General features: G+C 42.6%; 2 protein-coding genes across 2 annotated transcripts; both read left to right on the top strand.

The window, feature by feature from the left end:
* Positions 1 to 10,178: 10,178 nt before the first annotated feature.
* On the top strand, positions 10,179 to 11,339 carry LOC120924978 (cilia- and flagella-associated protein 251-like; the record flags this gene model as incomplete). Its single annotated transcript, XM_040335906.1, has 1 exon — positions 10,179 to 11,339. A coding segment is annotated over one exon (1,161 nt), but the record flags the coding sequence as incomplete, so codon positions are not given.
* A 1,947-nt stretch (positions 11,340 to 13,286) lies between these two features.
* Positions 13,287 to 14,459, top strand: LOC120924977 (glutamic acid-rich protein-like; the record flags this gene model as incomplete). The annotated part of the gene is made up of 1 exon (XM_040335905.1): positions 13,287 to 14,459. A coding segment is annotated over one exon (1,173 nt), but the record flags the coding sequence as incomplete, so codon positions are not given.
* Between the last annotated feature and the right edge of the window lie 1,188 nt (positions 14,460 to 15,647).

Genomic DNA, 15,647 nt, shown 5'->3' with positions numbered 1-15,647 from the left:
ACACTGACCTGACCTGACCTGTCCTACATACACTGGCCTGACCTGACCTGTCCTACATACACTGGCCTGAACTGACCTGTCCTACATACACTGGCCTGACCTGACCTGTCCTACATACACTGGCCTGACCTGACCTGTTCTACATACACTGGCCTGACCTGACCTGTTCTACATACACTGGCCTGACCTGACCTGTCCTACATACACTGGCCTGACCTGACCTGTCCTACATACACTGGCCTGACCTGGCCTGTCCTACATACACTGGCCTGACCTGGCCTGTCCTACATACACTGGCCTGTCCTACATACACTGACCTGTCCTACATACACTGACCTGTCCTACATACACTGACCTGACCTACATACACTGGCCTGACCTACATACACTGACCTGTCCATACATACACTGACCTGTCCTACATACACTGACCTGTCCTACATACACTGGCCTGTCCTACATACACTGGCCTGTCCTACATACACTGGCCTGACCTGACCTGTCCTACATACACTGACCTGTCCTACATACACTGACCTGTCCTACATACACTGGCCTGTCCTACATACACTGGCCTGTCCTACATACACTGGCCTGACCTGACCTGTCCTACATACACTGACCTGTCCTACATACACTGGCCTGACCTGTCCTACATACACTGGCCTGACCTGTCCTACATACACTGGCCTGACCTGTCCTACATACACTGGCCTGACCTGTCCTATATACACTGGCCTGACCTGTCCTATATACACTGGCCTGACCTGTCCTATATACACTGGCCTGACCTGTCCTACATACACTGGCCTGACCTGTCCTACATACACTGGCCTGACCTGTCCTACATACACTGGCCTGACCTGTCCTACATACACTGGCCTGACCTGTCCTACATACACTGGCCTGACCTGTCCTACATACACTGGCCTGACCTGTCCTACATACACTGGCCTGACCTGTCCTACATACACTGGCCTGACCTGTCCTACATACACTGGCCTGACCTGTCCTACATACACTGGCCTGACCTGTCCTACATACACTGACCTGTCCTACATACACTGACCTGTCCTACATACACTGACCTGTCCTACATACACTGACCTGTCCTACATACACTGACCTGTCCTACATACACTGACCTGTCCTACTGTACATACACTGGCCTGACCTGTCCTACATACACTGGCCTGACCTGTCCTACATACACTGGCCTGACCTGTCCTACATACACTGGCCTGACCTGTCCTACATACACTGGCCTGACCTGTCCTACATACACTGGCCTGACCTGTCCTACATACACTGACCTGTCCTAAATACACTGACCTGTCCTAAATACACTGACCTGACCTGACCTGTCCTACATACACTGGCCTGACCTGACCTGTCCTACATACACTGGCCTGACCTGACCTGTCCTACATACACTGACCTGACCTGTCCTATATACACTGGCCTGACCTGTCCTATATACACTGGCCTGACCTGTCCTACATACACTGGCCTGACCTGTCCTACATACACTGACCTGTCCTGTCCTACATACACTGACCTGTCCTGTCCTACATACACTGACCTGTCCTGACCAACATACACTGACCTGTCCTGACCAACATACACTAACACTGACCAACTAACACTGACCTGACTGACCTACCTACATACACTGTGACTGACCTGGCTGGTAGGCATACACAATCACTGACCTACCTCAGCCGTGGTGTGCCCATCAGACTGGTGCTACCCCCTTATCAGCGACCCTGTGCTGGAGCACCGATAGAGGATGGGCAGGCAGCCATCATAGTGCAGCCAGGGAGGCTTAGGAGCCGAGGGGGCGAGCCGCCGAGCAGGGAGCGGGGATGCGGCAGGCAGCCGTGGTGTGCGGCGCTGGAGCGCCCAGTGTTCCATCAGGAGCCGTGCCGACGTGGAGAGCCGCCAAACCAAGCAGGGAGCAGAGCGGGCATGTCGTGCCGGGCGGGATTGTAATTCCCAGCTTCTAAGCTTGCGGCGCCTATGATGGACGTCACAGGTCCTGCGGTCTCGGCATTGGATCAGTGGGACTTCCATCATAGGCGTTGGGCTCCAGAAGGCGGGACCAGCCAGCCTGCTATCGCAATCGGCAGGGTCTCGGCAGCACTCGGCAGGACTCGGGGCTAACAATGGCAAGCTAAATGCCCGGGACTCGGGGGTTTACGGGGACCCATTCGGGGCTCCAGCCCCCTAAGCCCGGGCCTAACGACGCCACTGCCCATCATCACCAGAAGCTCCTGTGGGGGGTAGCGCCACATGTAACAGGACCCCGTAAATGGGGAAAAGTTTTCTCCCTCATTTGGATCTCCCCAATAATAATCAAAAGTCTCATGCTGCGTACACACAATCGGAAATTTCCGACAAGAAAACCGTGGATTTTTTTCCGATGGAATTTTGGCTCAAACTTATGTTGCATACAGACGGTCACACATAATTCCGACCGTCAAGAACGCGGTGACGTACAACACTACGACGAGCTGAGAAAAATGAAGTTCAATGATTCCAAGCATGTGTCGACTTGATTCCGAGCATACGTGTTTTTTTGTGCTTCGGCATTGCATACAGACGATCGGAATTTCCGACAAGAACTATTCCCGTCTAAAAATTTGACAACCAGCTCTCAAATTTTTGCTGTCGGAAATTCCGACAGAAAAAGGCCGATGGGGCCTACACACGGTCGGAATTTCCGACCAAAAGCTCATATCAAAATTTTCTTGTGGGAAATTCCGATCGCGTGTACGTGGTATCAGACTAGTAATGTGCCACAATAAGCAATTGAGAAATATGGTGAAAAATTCTTAAAAGTTAAATCCATTTTCATGCATTCTATTTCTAGAAGATTACCTAGCTCCCAATCATTTAGATTTTTGAAAGCATAATAAAATGGTGGCTGTTGCAATTTTTTATGTCACATGATATTTATGCAGCGGTTTATCAAACACAACTTTTGGGGAAAAAATGCACTTTAACCACTTCAATACAGGGCTTTAAAACCCACCTCCATACCGGGCCTATTCTGGCACTTCTCTTCTACATGTACAAATCATCATTCTTTTGCTAGAAAATTACTCAGAACCCCCAAACATTATGGGGTAGATTCATAAAGAAGTTACGCTGGCGTATCTATTGATACGCCGCGTAACTTCTAGGATGCTCCGGCGTATCTTTTTTCTGTATTCAGAAAACAAGATACGCCGGAATTTGGCTAAGATCCGACTGGCGTAAGTCTCTTACGCCGACGTATCTTAGTTGCATATTTATGCTGGCCGCTAGATGGCGCTTCCGTCGATTTACGCGAGGAATATGCAAATTAGGTAGATACGCCGATTCAGAAACGTACGCCTGCCCGGCGCATTTTTTTACGTCGTTTACGTTAGGCTTTTTCCGGCGTAAAGTTACCCCTGCTATATGAGGCGTATCCTATGTTAAGTATGGACGTCGGGCCAGCATCGAATTTTCTGTTGATTGCGCCGTTTGCGTAAGTCGTTCGCGAATAGGGCTGTGCGTAATTTGCGTTCACGTCGAAAGCATTGGCTTTTTGCGGGTTAATTTGGAGCATGCGCACTGGGTTACGTTCACGGATGGCGCATGCGCCGTTAGTCAAATACGTCATTTACGTGGGGTCATGATTTTTTTATGTACATAAAACACGGCCACCTCTTCACAATTTGAATTAGGCACGCTTACGCCGGCAGATTTACGCTACGCCGCCTTAACTTAGGGCGCAGGTTCTTGGTGAATACAGAACCTGCCTCACTAAGTTACGGCGGCCTAGCGTATCTGAGATTACGGCGGCTATCTGAATCTAGCCCTATATATGTTTTTTTAGTAGACACACATCCGCGGCTCCATAGAGGAGCACAAAGCACCCGTACAGGTCCGCAAAAAACACTGACAGACGGACCTGTACGGGTACTCAGTGTGAAAGAGCCCTTTAAGTGCTGGTTCACACGGGGCAACCCGACATACAGCGCGACTTTGCAAGGCAACTTCAGCGGGACTTGGAGCAACTTACAACGCGACTTAAAGTTGCCTCCAGGACAGGCGACTTTGCCAGTGGCCAATCACAAAATAATCAGCTCTGTGGGATGGAGGTGTTTGCCTGAGTAAACAATTTTCTCCTTCTGTAAAGTTGCTTCAGTTAAGATGGAGATCCGACTTTGTAGGCAACTTCCATTGAAATCAATGGGTACAAGTTGCCTAGAAGTCGCCTTGAAGTAGTACAGGAACGTTTTCTGAAGTTAGAGCGATTTCAGTAGTCTCTCATTGACTAACATGGGATTTCTGATGTCAAGCGACTTGGGGCGACTTGAGGTCTGACAGGTCGGATCCCAAGTCGCTGTAGTGTGAAATGGCACTTAATCACAAAAATAGGGGCTACTGTTTATTCTTTGTGCAACTTTATTATTATTCTGGCCAAATCACGTAAACACCTCCTTTTCCCATTTCTGTAGGTCTAATTTAATCTGTCGGACCAGGGGCACAAAATTCAATTCAAATATCCTATTTAATCTATTGGGTATTTTTGTCCCGAGGTAGCTTATATGAGAACGTGTCCATCTGAAAGAAAAAAAAAATTGATAGCTGTTGTTGTAATTCTGTATTCGTCTTGATGCCCATTGCTTCCGATTTGTTATAGTTAACCGTAAAATTAGACAATCTTCCATACTTATCCATTTCAGCCATTAATGACGGCAGAGATAGAGCTGGGCGGGTTATAAAAAACAACAGGTCGTCCGCAAATGCGGCCACTTTATGTTCCCTTCCCTTCACTCTGATGCCTCCAATGTCTGAATTGGCCCTTATTGTTCTAAGAAAACTCCAGTGTCAAAATAAAGATAATCGGAGGCAATGGGCATCCCTGACGTGTTCCATTCTTTTTTTTTTTTTTTTCGCTCAGTCATTAACTTTCTTGGCGACTTTCTCATGAAAGATGGACCCCCATCGTCTCTGTAGAAGTTTTAGCATCATATGCGGATAAATGATTCCTTTTTATAAGTTTTCTAACTAATCACTTTTTTTTTTATTATAGATATTTATATTATCAATTTTAGTGAAGAGTAAGTTGATTTTAGAAAAAAGACAAATAAGGATGAGGGAATACATAAATTGAGCCAACAATACCACCCTCCCCCCCACCCCGCCATCTTGTGACTCCACTGCCCCTTCTTTGCTAATTTAGACCTAATACTACTTAACCTTTCTATAGCTCTGTCAGATTTTCCGCGTAGCCCCTGTTTTTTTTTAACTCTTTCCAATTTACCCATTTGTCTCTGTGGTCCATGTTCTCCTCATCAGACCCGTCCTTCCACCCCTCTCTCCTATAAGTATCCTCCACAGACTCCATCCACTCCCACACTTGTGGGCTTTCTGCTTCCCTCCACTTTTTAGGTATCAATCGTTTGGCTGCGTTAAGCAAGTGGGGAGTCAGGGACCTTTTATATTATTTTATGGTCTCTTCTCCCCCATGGAACAGAACTACCCATGGGTCTTCTGTTATCTCTTTCTTGATTATTACCTTAATCAGTGACAGAATTTTTTTCCAGTAGATTTTTATCTTTGGACAGTCCCACCACAGGTGGGCCATTGTCCCCCTTACTGCACACCCTCTCCAACAGTCTGCTGACTGCCCTTCTCTATAGTTGCTGGTTTTGTCTGGGGTAGCATACCACCCCGTTAGGCATTTAAAATTCATCTCGGCAGTCCTTACATCTATTGCAGAGGTATGAGTCATATTTATAATTCTTGTCACTGGCGTTTTCCCTCTGGGTGCTTCCAATTCTCTTTCCCATTTTAATATGTATTTTGGGATCTCTGACTCTTCCCCTTTCAACAGAAACCTGTATAGTTTGGAGATATTACCTTTTGAACTATCGGTAGTGCAAAGTTTTTCGATCAGTGTTTAGTCCTCACATGGGCGCAGGGGTAGCGGTAGGCGCTTAATGAAGAGTGATAACTGTATATATCGCCATTCATCTAACGTCATGGATTCTATCTTAGCTTTAATCTCGTGACGTGTCAAAATTTTACCCTTTTGAATTATATCCCTAACCTGAGTTCTATTTCTAATCCAATTTCCTCCCACCTCTTTAGTCCCTGGTGCAAAGTATTATCTTTAAGATCCATCAGTGGGGAATTAAATTTCGATTTCAATTGTTTATGTAATCTATCCCATACCCGAAGTGCGTTAGATGTGATTTCATGTGTGGTAGTGTATAAGGTTCTGTGTTGTGGTGGGTTCCAAATTATTCTCCCCAATTGTGCCCTTGCAAGTGCGCATTCAATGTTAATCCATCTTTTATCGCGATTTTCTTATTTTCTTTGGCCCACTCTATTACCCGTGAGAGAACCGTTGCGTCGTAATATTTTCTGATGTCTGGGACCGCCAATCCACCCATTTTCTTATTCTGTTTTAGTACTTGAGCAGAAATCCTCTGTTTTTTATTTTTCCAAATGTAGTTCATCAGCAGAGAGTTTATTATTTTAAAGTACGTCTGTGGCAATGCTACTGGGACCATTTAAAATGTATATAATATTTTTGGAACTAAGACCATTTTTACAACGTTTATCCTACCGAACCATAAAATTGGTCTGTTATAAATAGTTTTAATTTCTCGTTTAATTTCATTTAACAGGGGAATGTAGTTGACTCTGTAAATTTTCTCTGTAGTTGACTCTGTAAACCAATTTTATACCCAGATAGTTTATCTCTTTTTGCCACGAGAAATTGAACGTCGTTTGCAGGTATCGTTTTTCCTCCTTAGAAATATTGACGTTCAAAATCTCTGTCTTAGATATATTCATTTTAAAGTTTGAGACCTCGCCATACTGTTTTAGATTTGTCATTTGGAAGGGGAGTGTAGTTCTAGGGCTACTTATGAAGAATAGAATATCGTCTGCAAAGGCAGCCATTTTATGCTCCTCTTCTCCGACTCTCACTCCCGCAATATTGTGATTATTCCGTATCATTGCCAGGAGAGGTTCCAGTGAGAGAACAAAAAGGAGAGGGGACAGGGGGCACCCCTGCCTGGTCCCATTCCTCATATCTAGAGGTGCGGATAGAGTCCCATTAATTTTGATCCTAGCGCACGGATGGTAGTACAGAGTTTTAATCCTCCTCAACATCCTCGGACCAATTCCGATATTTTCTAGCATTTGAGTCATGAGCCCCCAGTCTACCCTGTCAAACGCTTTTTCGGCGTCCACTGACAGGAGTAGACTGGGGGACCCACTTTCTTTAATCTGCTGAAGGAGAAGGAGAGCCCTGACCCCGTTGTCCTTACCCTCTCTGCCGGGTATAAAGCCCACCTGGTCCGGGTGTACCATTGTTGTCATTATCCCCTTCATGCGTTCGGCCAGAATCTTAGCATACAACTTTGTATCTGCATTCAATAATGAGATGGGCCGATAGCCTGAACAGAGTGTATTATCTTTTCCCTCTTTTTTTATTACAGTAATTGTTGCTTCCAATGCCTTCCATTCTTAATAGAAAAGGGCTCTGAAAGTATTTCATTTATCTTAATTATGGCTTTGGGAGAGGAGTAAAGATTCATAACTAGGGTTGTCCCGATACCGATACTAGTATCGGTATCGGGACCGATTCCGAGTTTTTTCGCCGATACCCCGCCCCGATACACAAATAGAATACTTAACCCCCCCCCGCCGCCGCCACTGACCGCCGCCACCGGAGCCGCAATCCGCCGCCGCGATCCGCCGCCGTTACGCCGCATCCCCGCTACCGCCGACTGTGTAATACGGGCGGGAACATTACAGCTTTGAATAGCTGTAATGATTTGCGCCATGCATAGACACTCCCCCTTGCTCGGGTGAACTGTCCAATCCCGAGCGAGGGGGAGTGTCTATACACGCAGCGCGGCACCAATCATTACAAAGCTATTCAAAGCTGTAATGTTCCTGGCCGGCCGTAGTACTGTACACAGTCGGCGGTAGCAGGTAAGCGGGCCATGGCTGCATATGGGGGGGACACATGGCTGGATGGGGGGGAGACACATGGCTGGATGGGGGGGAGACACATGGCTGGATGGGGGGGAGACACATGGCTGGATGGGGGGGAGACACATGGCTGGATGGGGGGGAGACACATGGCTGGATGGGGGGGGAGACACATGGCTGGATGGGGGGGAGACACATGGCTGCATATGGGGGAGACACATGGCTGGATGGGGGGGAGACACATGGCTGGATGGGGGGGAGACACATGGCTGGATGGGGGGGAGACACATGGCTGGATGGGGGGGAGACACATGGCTGGATGGGGGGAGACACATGGCTGGATGGGGGGGAGACACGTGGCTGGATGGGGGGGAGACACGTGGCTGGATGGGGGGGAGACACATGGCTGGATGGGGGGGAGACACATGGCTGGATGGGGGGGAGACACATGGCTGGATGGGGGGGAGACACATGTCTGGATGGGGGGAGACACATGGCTGGATGGGGGGGAGACACATGGCTGGGTGGGGGGGAGACACATGGCTGGATGGGGGGGGAGACACATGGCTGGATGGGGGGGAGACACATGGCTGGGTGGGGGGGAGACACATGGCTGGATGGGGGGGGAGACACATGGCTGGATGGGGGGGGCATGGCTGGATATGGGGGGGGAGACATGGCTGGATATGGGGGGGGAGACATGGCTGGATATGGGGGGGGAGACATGGCTGGATATGGGGGGAGACATGGCTGGAAATGGGGGGGACATGGCTGGAAATGGGGGGGACATGGCTGCATATGGGGGAGACATGGCTGGATATGGGGGGAGACATGGCTGGAAATGGGGGGGACATGGCTGAATAATGGGGGGACATGGCTGCATATGGGGGGGACATGGCTGGATATGGGGGGGGACATGGCTGGATATGGGGGGACACATGGCTGGATATGGGGTGGGGACATGGCTGCATCTGTGGGGGGACATGGCTGCATCTGTGGGGGGGACATGGCTGCATCTGTGGGGGGACATGGCTGCATTTGTGGGGAGACATGGCTGCATTTGGGGACACATTAAAAAAAAGTATCGGTATTCGGTATCGGCGACTACTTGAAAAAAAGTATCGGTACTCGTACTCAGTCCTAAAAAAGTGGTATCGGGACAACCCTACTCATAACCCAATTCTGCATCCCCCTTTTCAGCCCTATATGTTGTATGGTCGCTCTCAGGAAGGACCAGTCGACTCTGTCAAATGCTTTTTCTGCGTCTGTGGATACTAAGACTAATGTTTTTTTTATGATATTGGGCGTAATGTATGGCACTTATAGCTCTTTGCGTATTCTCTCTGCCTTCCCTTTCTGGCGCGAATCCTACCTGATCAGGATGGATTAAGGTGGGTATATATGAAAATAATCTGGTTGAGAGTATTTTTGCAAAGATCTTTAAGTCCACATTTAGCAGTGAGATTGGGGAAGAAGAAGAAGAAGAAGAAGAAGAAGAAGAAGAAGAAGAAGAAGAAGAAGAAGAAGAAGAAGAAGAAGAAGAAGAAGAAGAAGAAGAAGAAGAAGAAGAAGAAGAAGAAGAAGAAGAAGAAGAAGAAGAAGAAGAAGAAGAAGAAGAAGAAGAAGAAGAAGAAGAAGAAGAAGAAGAAGAAGAAGAAGAAGAAGAAGAAGAAGAAGAAGAAGAAGAAGAAGAAGAAGAAGAAGAAGAAGAAGAAGAAGAAGAAGAAGAAGAAGAAGAAGAAGAAGAAGAAGAAGAAGAAGAAGAAGAAGAAGAAGAAGAAGAAGAAGAAGAAGAAGAAGAAGAAGAAGAAGAAGAAGAAGAAGAAGAAGAAGAAGAAGAAGAAGAAGAAGAAGAAGAAGAAGAAGAAGAAGAAGAAGAAGAAGAAGAAGAAGAAGAAGAAGAAGAAGAAGAAGAAGAAGAAGAAGAAGAAGAAGAAGAAGAAGAAGAAGAAGAAGAAGAAGAAGAAGAAGAAGAAGAAGAAGAAGAAGAAGAAGAAGAAGAAGAAGAAGAAGAAGAAGAAGAAGAAGAAGAAGAAGAAGAAGAAGAAGAAGAAGAAGAAGAAGAAGAAGAAGAAGAAGAAGAAGAAGAAGAAGAAGAAGAAGAAGAAGAAGAAGAAGAAGAAGAAGAAGAAGAAGAAGAAGAAGAAGAAGAAGAAGAAGAAGAAGAAGAAGAAGAAGAAGAAGAAGAAGAAGAAGAAGAAGAAGAAGAAGAAGAAGAAGAAGAAGAAGAAGAAGAAGAAGAAGAAGAAGAAGAAGAAGAAGAAGAAGAAGAAGAAGAAGAAGAAGAAGAAGAAGAAGAAGAAGAAGAAGAAGAAGAAGAAGAAGAAGAAGAAGAAGAAGAAGAAGAAGAAGAAGAAGAAGAAGAAGAAGAAGAAGAAGAAGAAGAAGAAGAAGAAGAAGAAGAAGAAGAAGAAGAAGAAGAAGAAGAAGAAGAAGAAGAAGAAGAAGAAGAAGAAGAAGAAGAAGAAGAAGAAGAAGAAGAAGAAGAAGAAGAAGAAGAAGAAGAAGAAGAAGAAGAAGAAGAAGAAGAAGAAGAAGAAGAAGAAGAAGAAGAAGAAGAAGAAGAAGAAGAAGAAGAAGAAGAAGAAGAAGAAGAAGAAGAAGAAGAAGAAGAAGAAGAAGAAGAAGAAGAAGAAGAAGAAGAAGAAGAAGAAGAAGAAGAAGAAGAAGAAGAAGAAGAAGAAGAAGAAGAAGAAGAAGAAGAAGAAGAAGAAGAAGAAGAAGAAGAAGAAGAAGAAGAAGAAGAAGAAGAAGAAGAAGAAGAAGAAGAAGAAGAAGAAGAAGAAGAAGAAGAAGAAGAAGAAGAAGAAGAAGAAGAAGAAGAAGAAGAAGAAGAAGAAGAAGAAGAAGAAGAAGAAGAAGAAGAAGAAGAAGAAGAAGAAGAAGAAGAAGAAGAAGAAGAAGAAGAAGAAGAAGAAGAAGAAGAAGAAGAAGAAGAAGAAGAAGAAGAAGAAGAAGAAGAAGAAGAAGAAGAAGAAGAAGAAGAAGAAGAAGAAGAAGAAGAAGAAGAAGAAGAAGAAGAAGAAGAAGAAGAAGAAGAAGAAGAAGAAGAAGAAGAAGAAGAAGAAGAAGAAGAAGAAGAAGAAGAAGAAGAAGAAGAAGAAGAAGAAGAAGAAGAAGAAGAAGAAGAAGAAGAAGAAGAAGAAGAAGAAGAAGAAGAAGAAGAAGAAGAAGAAGAAGAAGAAGAAGAAGAAGAAGAAGAAGAAGAAGAAGAAGAAGAAGAAGAAGAAGAAGAAGAAGAAGAAGAAGAAGAAGAAGAAGAAGAAGAAGAAGAAGAAGAAGAAGAAGAAGAAGAAGAAGAAGAAGAAGAAGAAGAAGAAGAAGAAGAAGAAGAAGAAGAAGAAGAAGAAGAAGAAGAAGAAGAAGAAGAAGAAGAAGAAGAAGAAGAAGAAGAAGAAGAAGAAGAAGAAGAAGAAGAAGAAGAAGAAGAAGAAGAAGAAGAAGAAGAAGAAGAAGAAGAAGAAGAAGAAGAAGAAGAAGAAGAAGAAGAAGAAGAAGAAGAAGAAGAAGAAGAAGAAGAAGAAGAAGAAGAAGAAGAAGAAGAAGAAGAAGAAGAAGAAGAAGAAGAAGAAGAAGAAGAAGAAGAAGAAGAAGAAGAAGAAGAAGAAGAAGAAGAAGAAGAAGAAGAAGAAGAAGAAGAAGAAGAAGAAGAAGAAGAAGAAGAAGAAGAAGAAGAAGAAGAAGAAGAAGAAGAAGAAGAAGAAGAAGAAGAAGAAGAAGAAGAAGAAGAAGAAGAAGAAGAAGAAGAAGAAGAAGAAGAAGAAGAAGAAGAAGAAGAAGAAGAAGAAGAAGAAGAAGAAGAAGAAGAAGAAGAAGAAGAAGAAGAAGAAGAAGAAGAAGAAGAAGAAGAAGAAGAAGAAGAAGAAGAAGAAGAAGAAGAAGAAGAAGAAGAAGAAGAAGAAGAAGAAGAAGAAGAAGAAGAAGAAGAAGAAGAAGAAGAAGAAGAAGAAGAAGAAGAAGAAGAAGAAGAAGAAGAAGAAGAAGAAGAAGAAGAAGAAGAAGAAGAAGAAGAAGAAGAAGAAGAAGAAGAAGAAGAAGAAGAAGAAGAAGAAGAAGAAGAAGAAGAAGAAGAAGAAGAAGAAGAAGAAGAAGAAGAAGAAGAAGAAGAAGAAGAAGAAGAAGAAGAAGAAGAAGAAGAAGAAGAAGAAGAAGAAGAAGAAGAAGAAGAAGAAGAAGAAGAAGAAGAAGAAGAAGAAGAAGAAGAAGAAGAAGAAGAAGAAGAAGAAGAAGAAGAAGAAGAAGAAGAAGAAGAAGAAGAAGAAGAAGAAGAAGAAGAAGAAGAAGAAGAAGAAGAAGAAGAAGAAGAAGAAGAAGAAGAAGAAGAAGAAGAAGAAGAAGAAGAAGAAGAAGAAGAAGAAGAAGAAGAAGAAGAAGAAGAAGAAGAAGAAGAAGAAGAAGAAGAAGAAGAAGAAGAAGAAGAAGAAGAAGAAGAAGAAGAAGAAGAAGAAGAAGAAGAAGAAGAAGAAGAAGAAGAAGAAGAAGAAGAAGAAGAAGAAGAAGAAGAAGAAGAAGAAGAAGAAGAAGAAGAAGAAGAAGAAGAAGAAGAAGAAGAAGAAGAAGAAGAAGAAGAAGAAGAAGAAGAAGAAGAAGAAGAAGAAGAAGAAGAAGAAGAAGAAGAAGAAGAAGAAGAAGAAGAAGAAGAAGAAGAAGAAGAAGAAGAAGAAGAAGAAGAAGAAGAAGAAGAAGAAGAAGAAGAAGAAGAAGAAGAAGAAGAAGAAGAAGAAGAAGAAGAAGAAGAAGAAGAAGAAGAAGAAGAAGAAGAAGAAGAAGAAGAAGAAGAAGAAGAAGAAGAAGAAGAAGAAGAAGAAGAAGAAGAAGAAGAAGAAGAAGAAGAAGAAGAAGAAGAAGAAGAAGAAGAAGAAGAAGAAGAAGAAGAAGAAGAAGAAGAAGAAGAAGAAGAAGAAGAAGAAGAAGAAGAAGAAGAAGAAGAAGAAGAAGAAGAAGAAGAAGAAGAAGAAGAAGAAGAAGAAGAAGAAGAAGAAGAAGAAGAAGAAGAAGAAGAAGAAGAAGAAGAAGAAGAAGAAGAAGAAGAAGAAGAAGAAGAAGAAGAAGAAGAAGAAGAAGAAGAAGAAGAAGAAGAAGAAGAAGAAGAAGAAGAAGAAGAAGAAGAAGAAGAAGAAGAAGAAGAAGAAGAAGAAGAAGAAGAAGAAGAAGAAGAAGAAGAAGAAGAAGAAGAAGAAGAAGAAGAAGAAGAAGAAGAAGAAGAAGAAGAAGAAGAAGAAGAAGAAGAAGAAGAAGAAGAAGAAGAAGAAGAAGAAGAAGAAGAAGAAGAAGAAGAAGAAGAAGAAGAAGAAGAAGAAGAAGAAGAAGAAGAAGAAGAAGAAGAAGAAGAAGAAGAAGAAGAAGAAGAAGAAGAAGAAGAAGAAGAAGAAGAAGAAGAAGAAGAAGAAGAAGAAGAAGAAGAAGAAGAAGAAGAAGAAGAAGAAGAAGAAGAAGAAGAAGAAGAAGAAGAAGAAGAAGAAGAAGAAGAAGAAGAAGAAGAAGAAGAAGAAGAAGAAGAAGAAGAAGAAGAAGAAGAAGAAGAAGAAGAAGAAGAAGAAGAAGAAGAAGAAGAAGAAGAAGAAGAAGAAGAAGAAGAAGAAGAAGAAGAAGAAGAAGAAGAAGAAGAAGAAGAAGAAGAAGAAGAAGAAGAAGAAGAAGAAGAAGAAGAAGAAGAAGAAGAAGAAGAAGAAGAAGAAGAAGAAGAAGAAGAAGAAGAAGAAGAAGAAGAAGAAGAAGAAGAAGAAGAAGAAGAAGAAGAAGAAGAAGAAGAAGAAGAAGAAGAAGAAGAAGAAGAAGAAGAAGAAGAAGAAGAAGAAGAAGAAGAAGAAGAAGAAGAAGAAGAAGAAGAAGAAGAAGAAGAAGAAGAAGAAGAAGAAGAAGAAGAAGAAGAAGAAGAAGAAGAAGAAGAAGAAGAAGAAGAAGAAGAAGAAGAAGAAGAAGAAGAAGAAGAAGAAGAAGAAGAAGAAGAAGAAGAAGAAGAAGAAGAAGAAGAAGAAGAAGAAGAAGAAGAAGAAGAAGAAGAAGAAGAAGAAGAAGAAGAAGAAGAAGAAGAAGAAGAAGAAGAAGAAGAAGAAGAAGAAGAAGAAGAAGAAGAAGAAGAAGAAGAAGAAGAAGAAGAAGAAGAAGAAGAAGAAGAAGAAGAAGAAGAAGAAGAAGAAGAAGAAGAAGAAGAAGAAGAAGAAGAAGAAGAAGAAGAAGAAGAAGAAGAAGAAGAAGAAGAAGAAGAAGAAGAAGAAGAAGAAGAAGAAGAAGAAGAAGAAGAAGAAGAAGAAGAAGAAGAAGAAGAAGAAGAAGAAGAAGAAGAAGAAGAAGAAGAAGAAGAAGAAGAAGAAGAAGAAGAAGAAGAAGAAGAAGAAGAAGAAGAAGAAGAAGAAGAAGAAGAAGAAGAAGAAGAAGAAGAAGAAGAAGAAGAAGAAGAAGAAGAAGAAGAAGAAGAAGAAGAAGAAGAAGAAGAAGAAGAAGAAGAAGAAGAAGAAGAAGAAGAAGAGAAGAAGAAGAAGAAGAAGAAGAAGAAGAAGAAGAAGAAGAAGAAGAAGAAGAAGAAGAAGAAGAAGAAGAAGAAGAAGAAGAAGAAGAAGAAGAAGAAGAAGAAGAAGAAGAAGAAGAAGAAGAAGAAGAAGAAGAAGAAGAAGAAGAAGAAGAAGAAGAAGAAGAAGAAGAAGAAGAAGAAGAAGAAGAAGAAGAAGAAGAAGAAGAAGAAGAAGAAGAAGAAGAAGAAGAAGAAGAAGAAGAAGAAGAAGAAGAAGAAGAAGAAGAAGAAGAAGAAGAAGAAGAAGAAGAAGAAGAAGAAGAAGAAGAAGAAGAAGAAGAAGAAGAAGAAGAAGAAGAAGAAGAAGAAGAAGAAGAAGAAGAAGAAGAAGAAGAAGAAGAAGAAGAAGAAGAAGAAGAAGAAGAAGAAGAAGAAGAAGAAGAAGAAGAAGAAGAAGAAGAAGAAGAAGAAGAAGAAGAAGAAGAAGAAGAAGAAGAAGAAGAAGAAGAAGAAGAAGAAGAGAAGAAGAAGAAGAAGAAGAAGAAGAAGAAGAAGAAGAAGAAGAAGAAGAAGAAGAAGAAGAAGAAGAAGAAGAAGAAGAAGAAGAAGAAGAAGAAGAAGAAGAAGAAGAAGAAGAAGAAGAAGAAGAAGAAGAAGAAGAAGAAGAAGAAGAAGAAGAAGAAGAAGAAGAAGAAGAAGAAGAAGAAGAAGAAGAAGAAGAAGAAGAAGAAGAAGAAGAAGAAGAAGAAGAAGAAGAAGAAGAAGAAGAAGAAGAAGAAGAAGAAGAAGAAGAAGAAGAATTTTTTTCAAAATTGTCGCTGTTCTTTTGATTATAGCGCAAAAAGAAAAACGCAGAGGTGATCAAATACCACCAAAAGAAAGCTCTATTTGTGGGGAAAAAAGGACTCACATTTTGTTTGGGTACAGCATTGCACGACGCGCAATTGTCAGTTAAAGCGACACAGTGCCAAATTGTAAAAAGTACTCTGGTCAGGAAGGGTTAAAGGGTCCATTAAAATCATAGGGCCAGATTCTCGTAGATCAGCGTATCTACGAGCGGGGCGTAGAGTATGCCATTAACACTACGCCGCCGCAACTTACTCAGTTGCAACGTATTCAGCTCATTTGCATATGCAACGCTGAAATCGACGTAAAAGCCACCTAGCGGCCAGCGTAGTATTGCATTTAGGATCCGACAGTGTAAGTG

This window comes from Rana temporaria, chromosome 1, assembly GCF_905171775.1.
Source record: "Rana temporaria chromosome 1, aRanTem1.1, whole genome shotgun sequence".
Classification (NCBI taxonomy): Eukaryota; Metazoa; Chordata; class Amphibia; order Anura; family Ranidae; genus Rana; species Rana temporaria.
The sequence above is the reverse complement of the archived record's forward strand: the minus strand, read 5'-3'. Positions and strand labels throughout refer to the sequence as shown.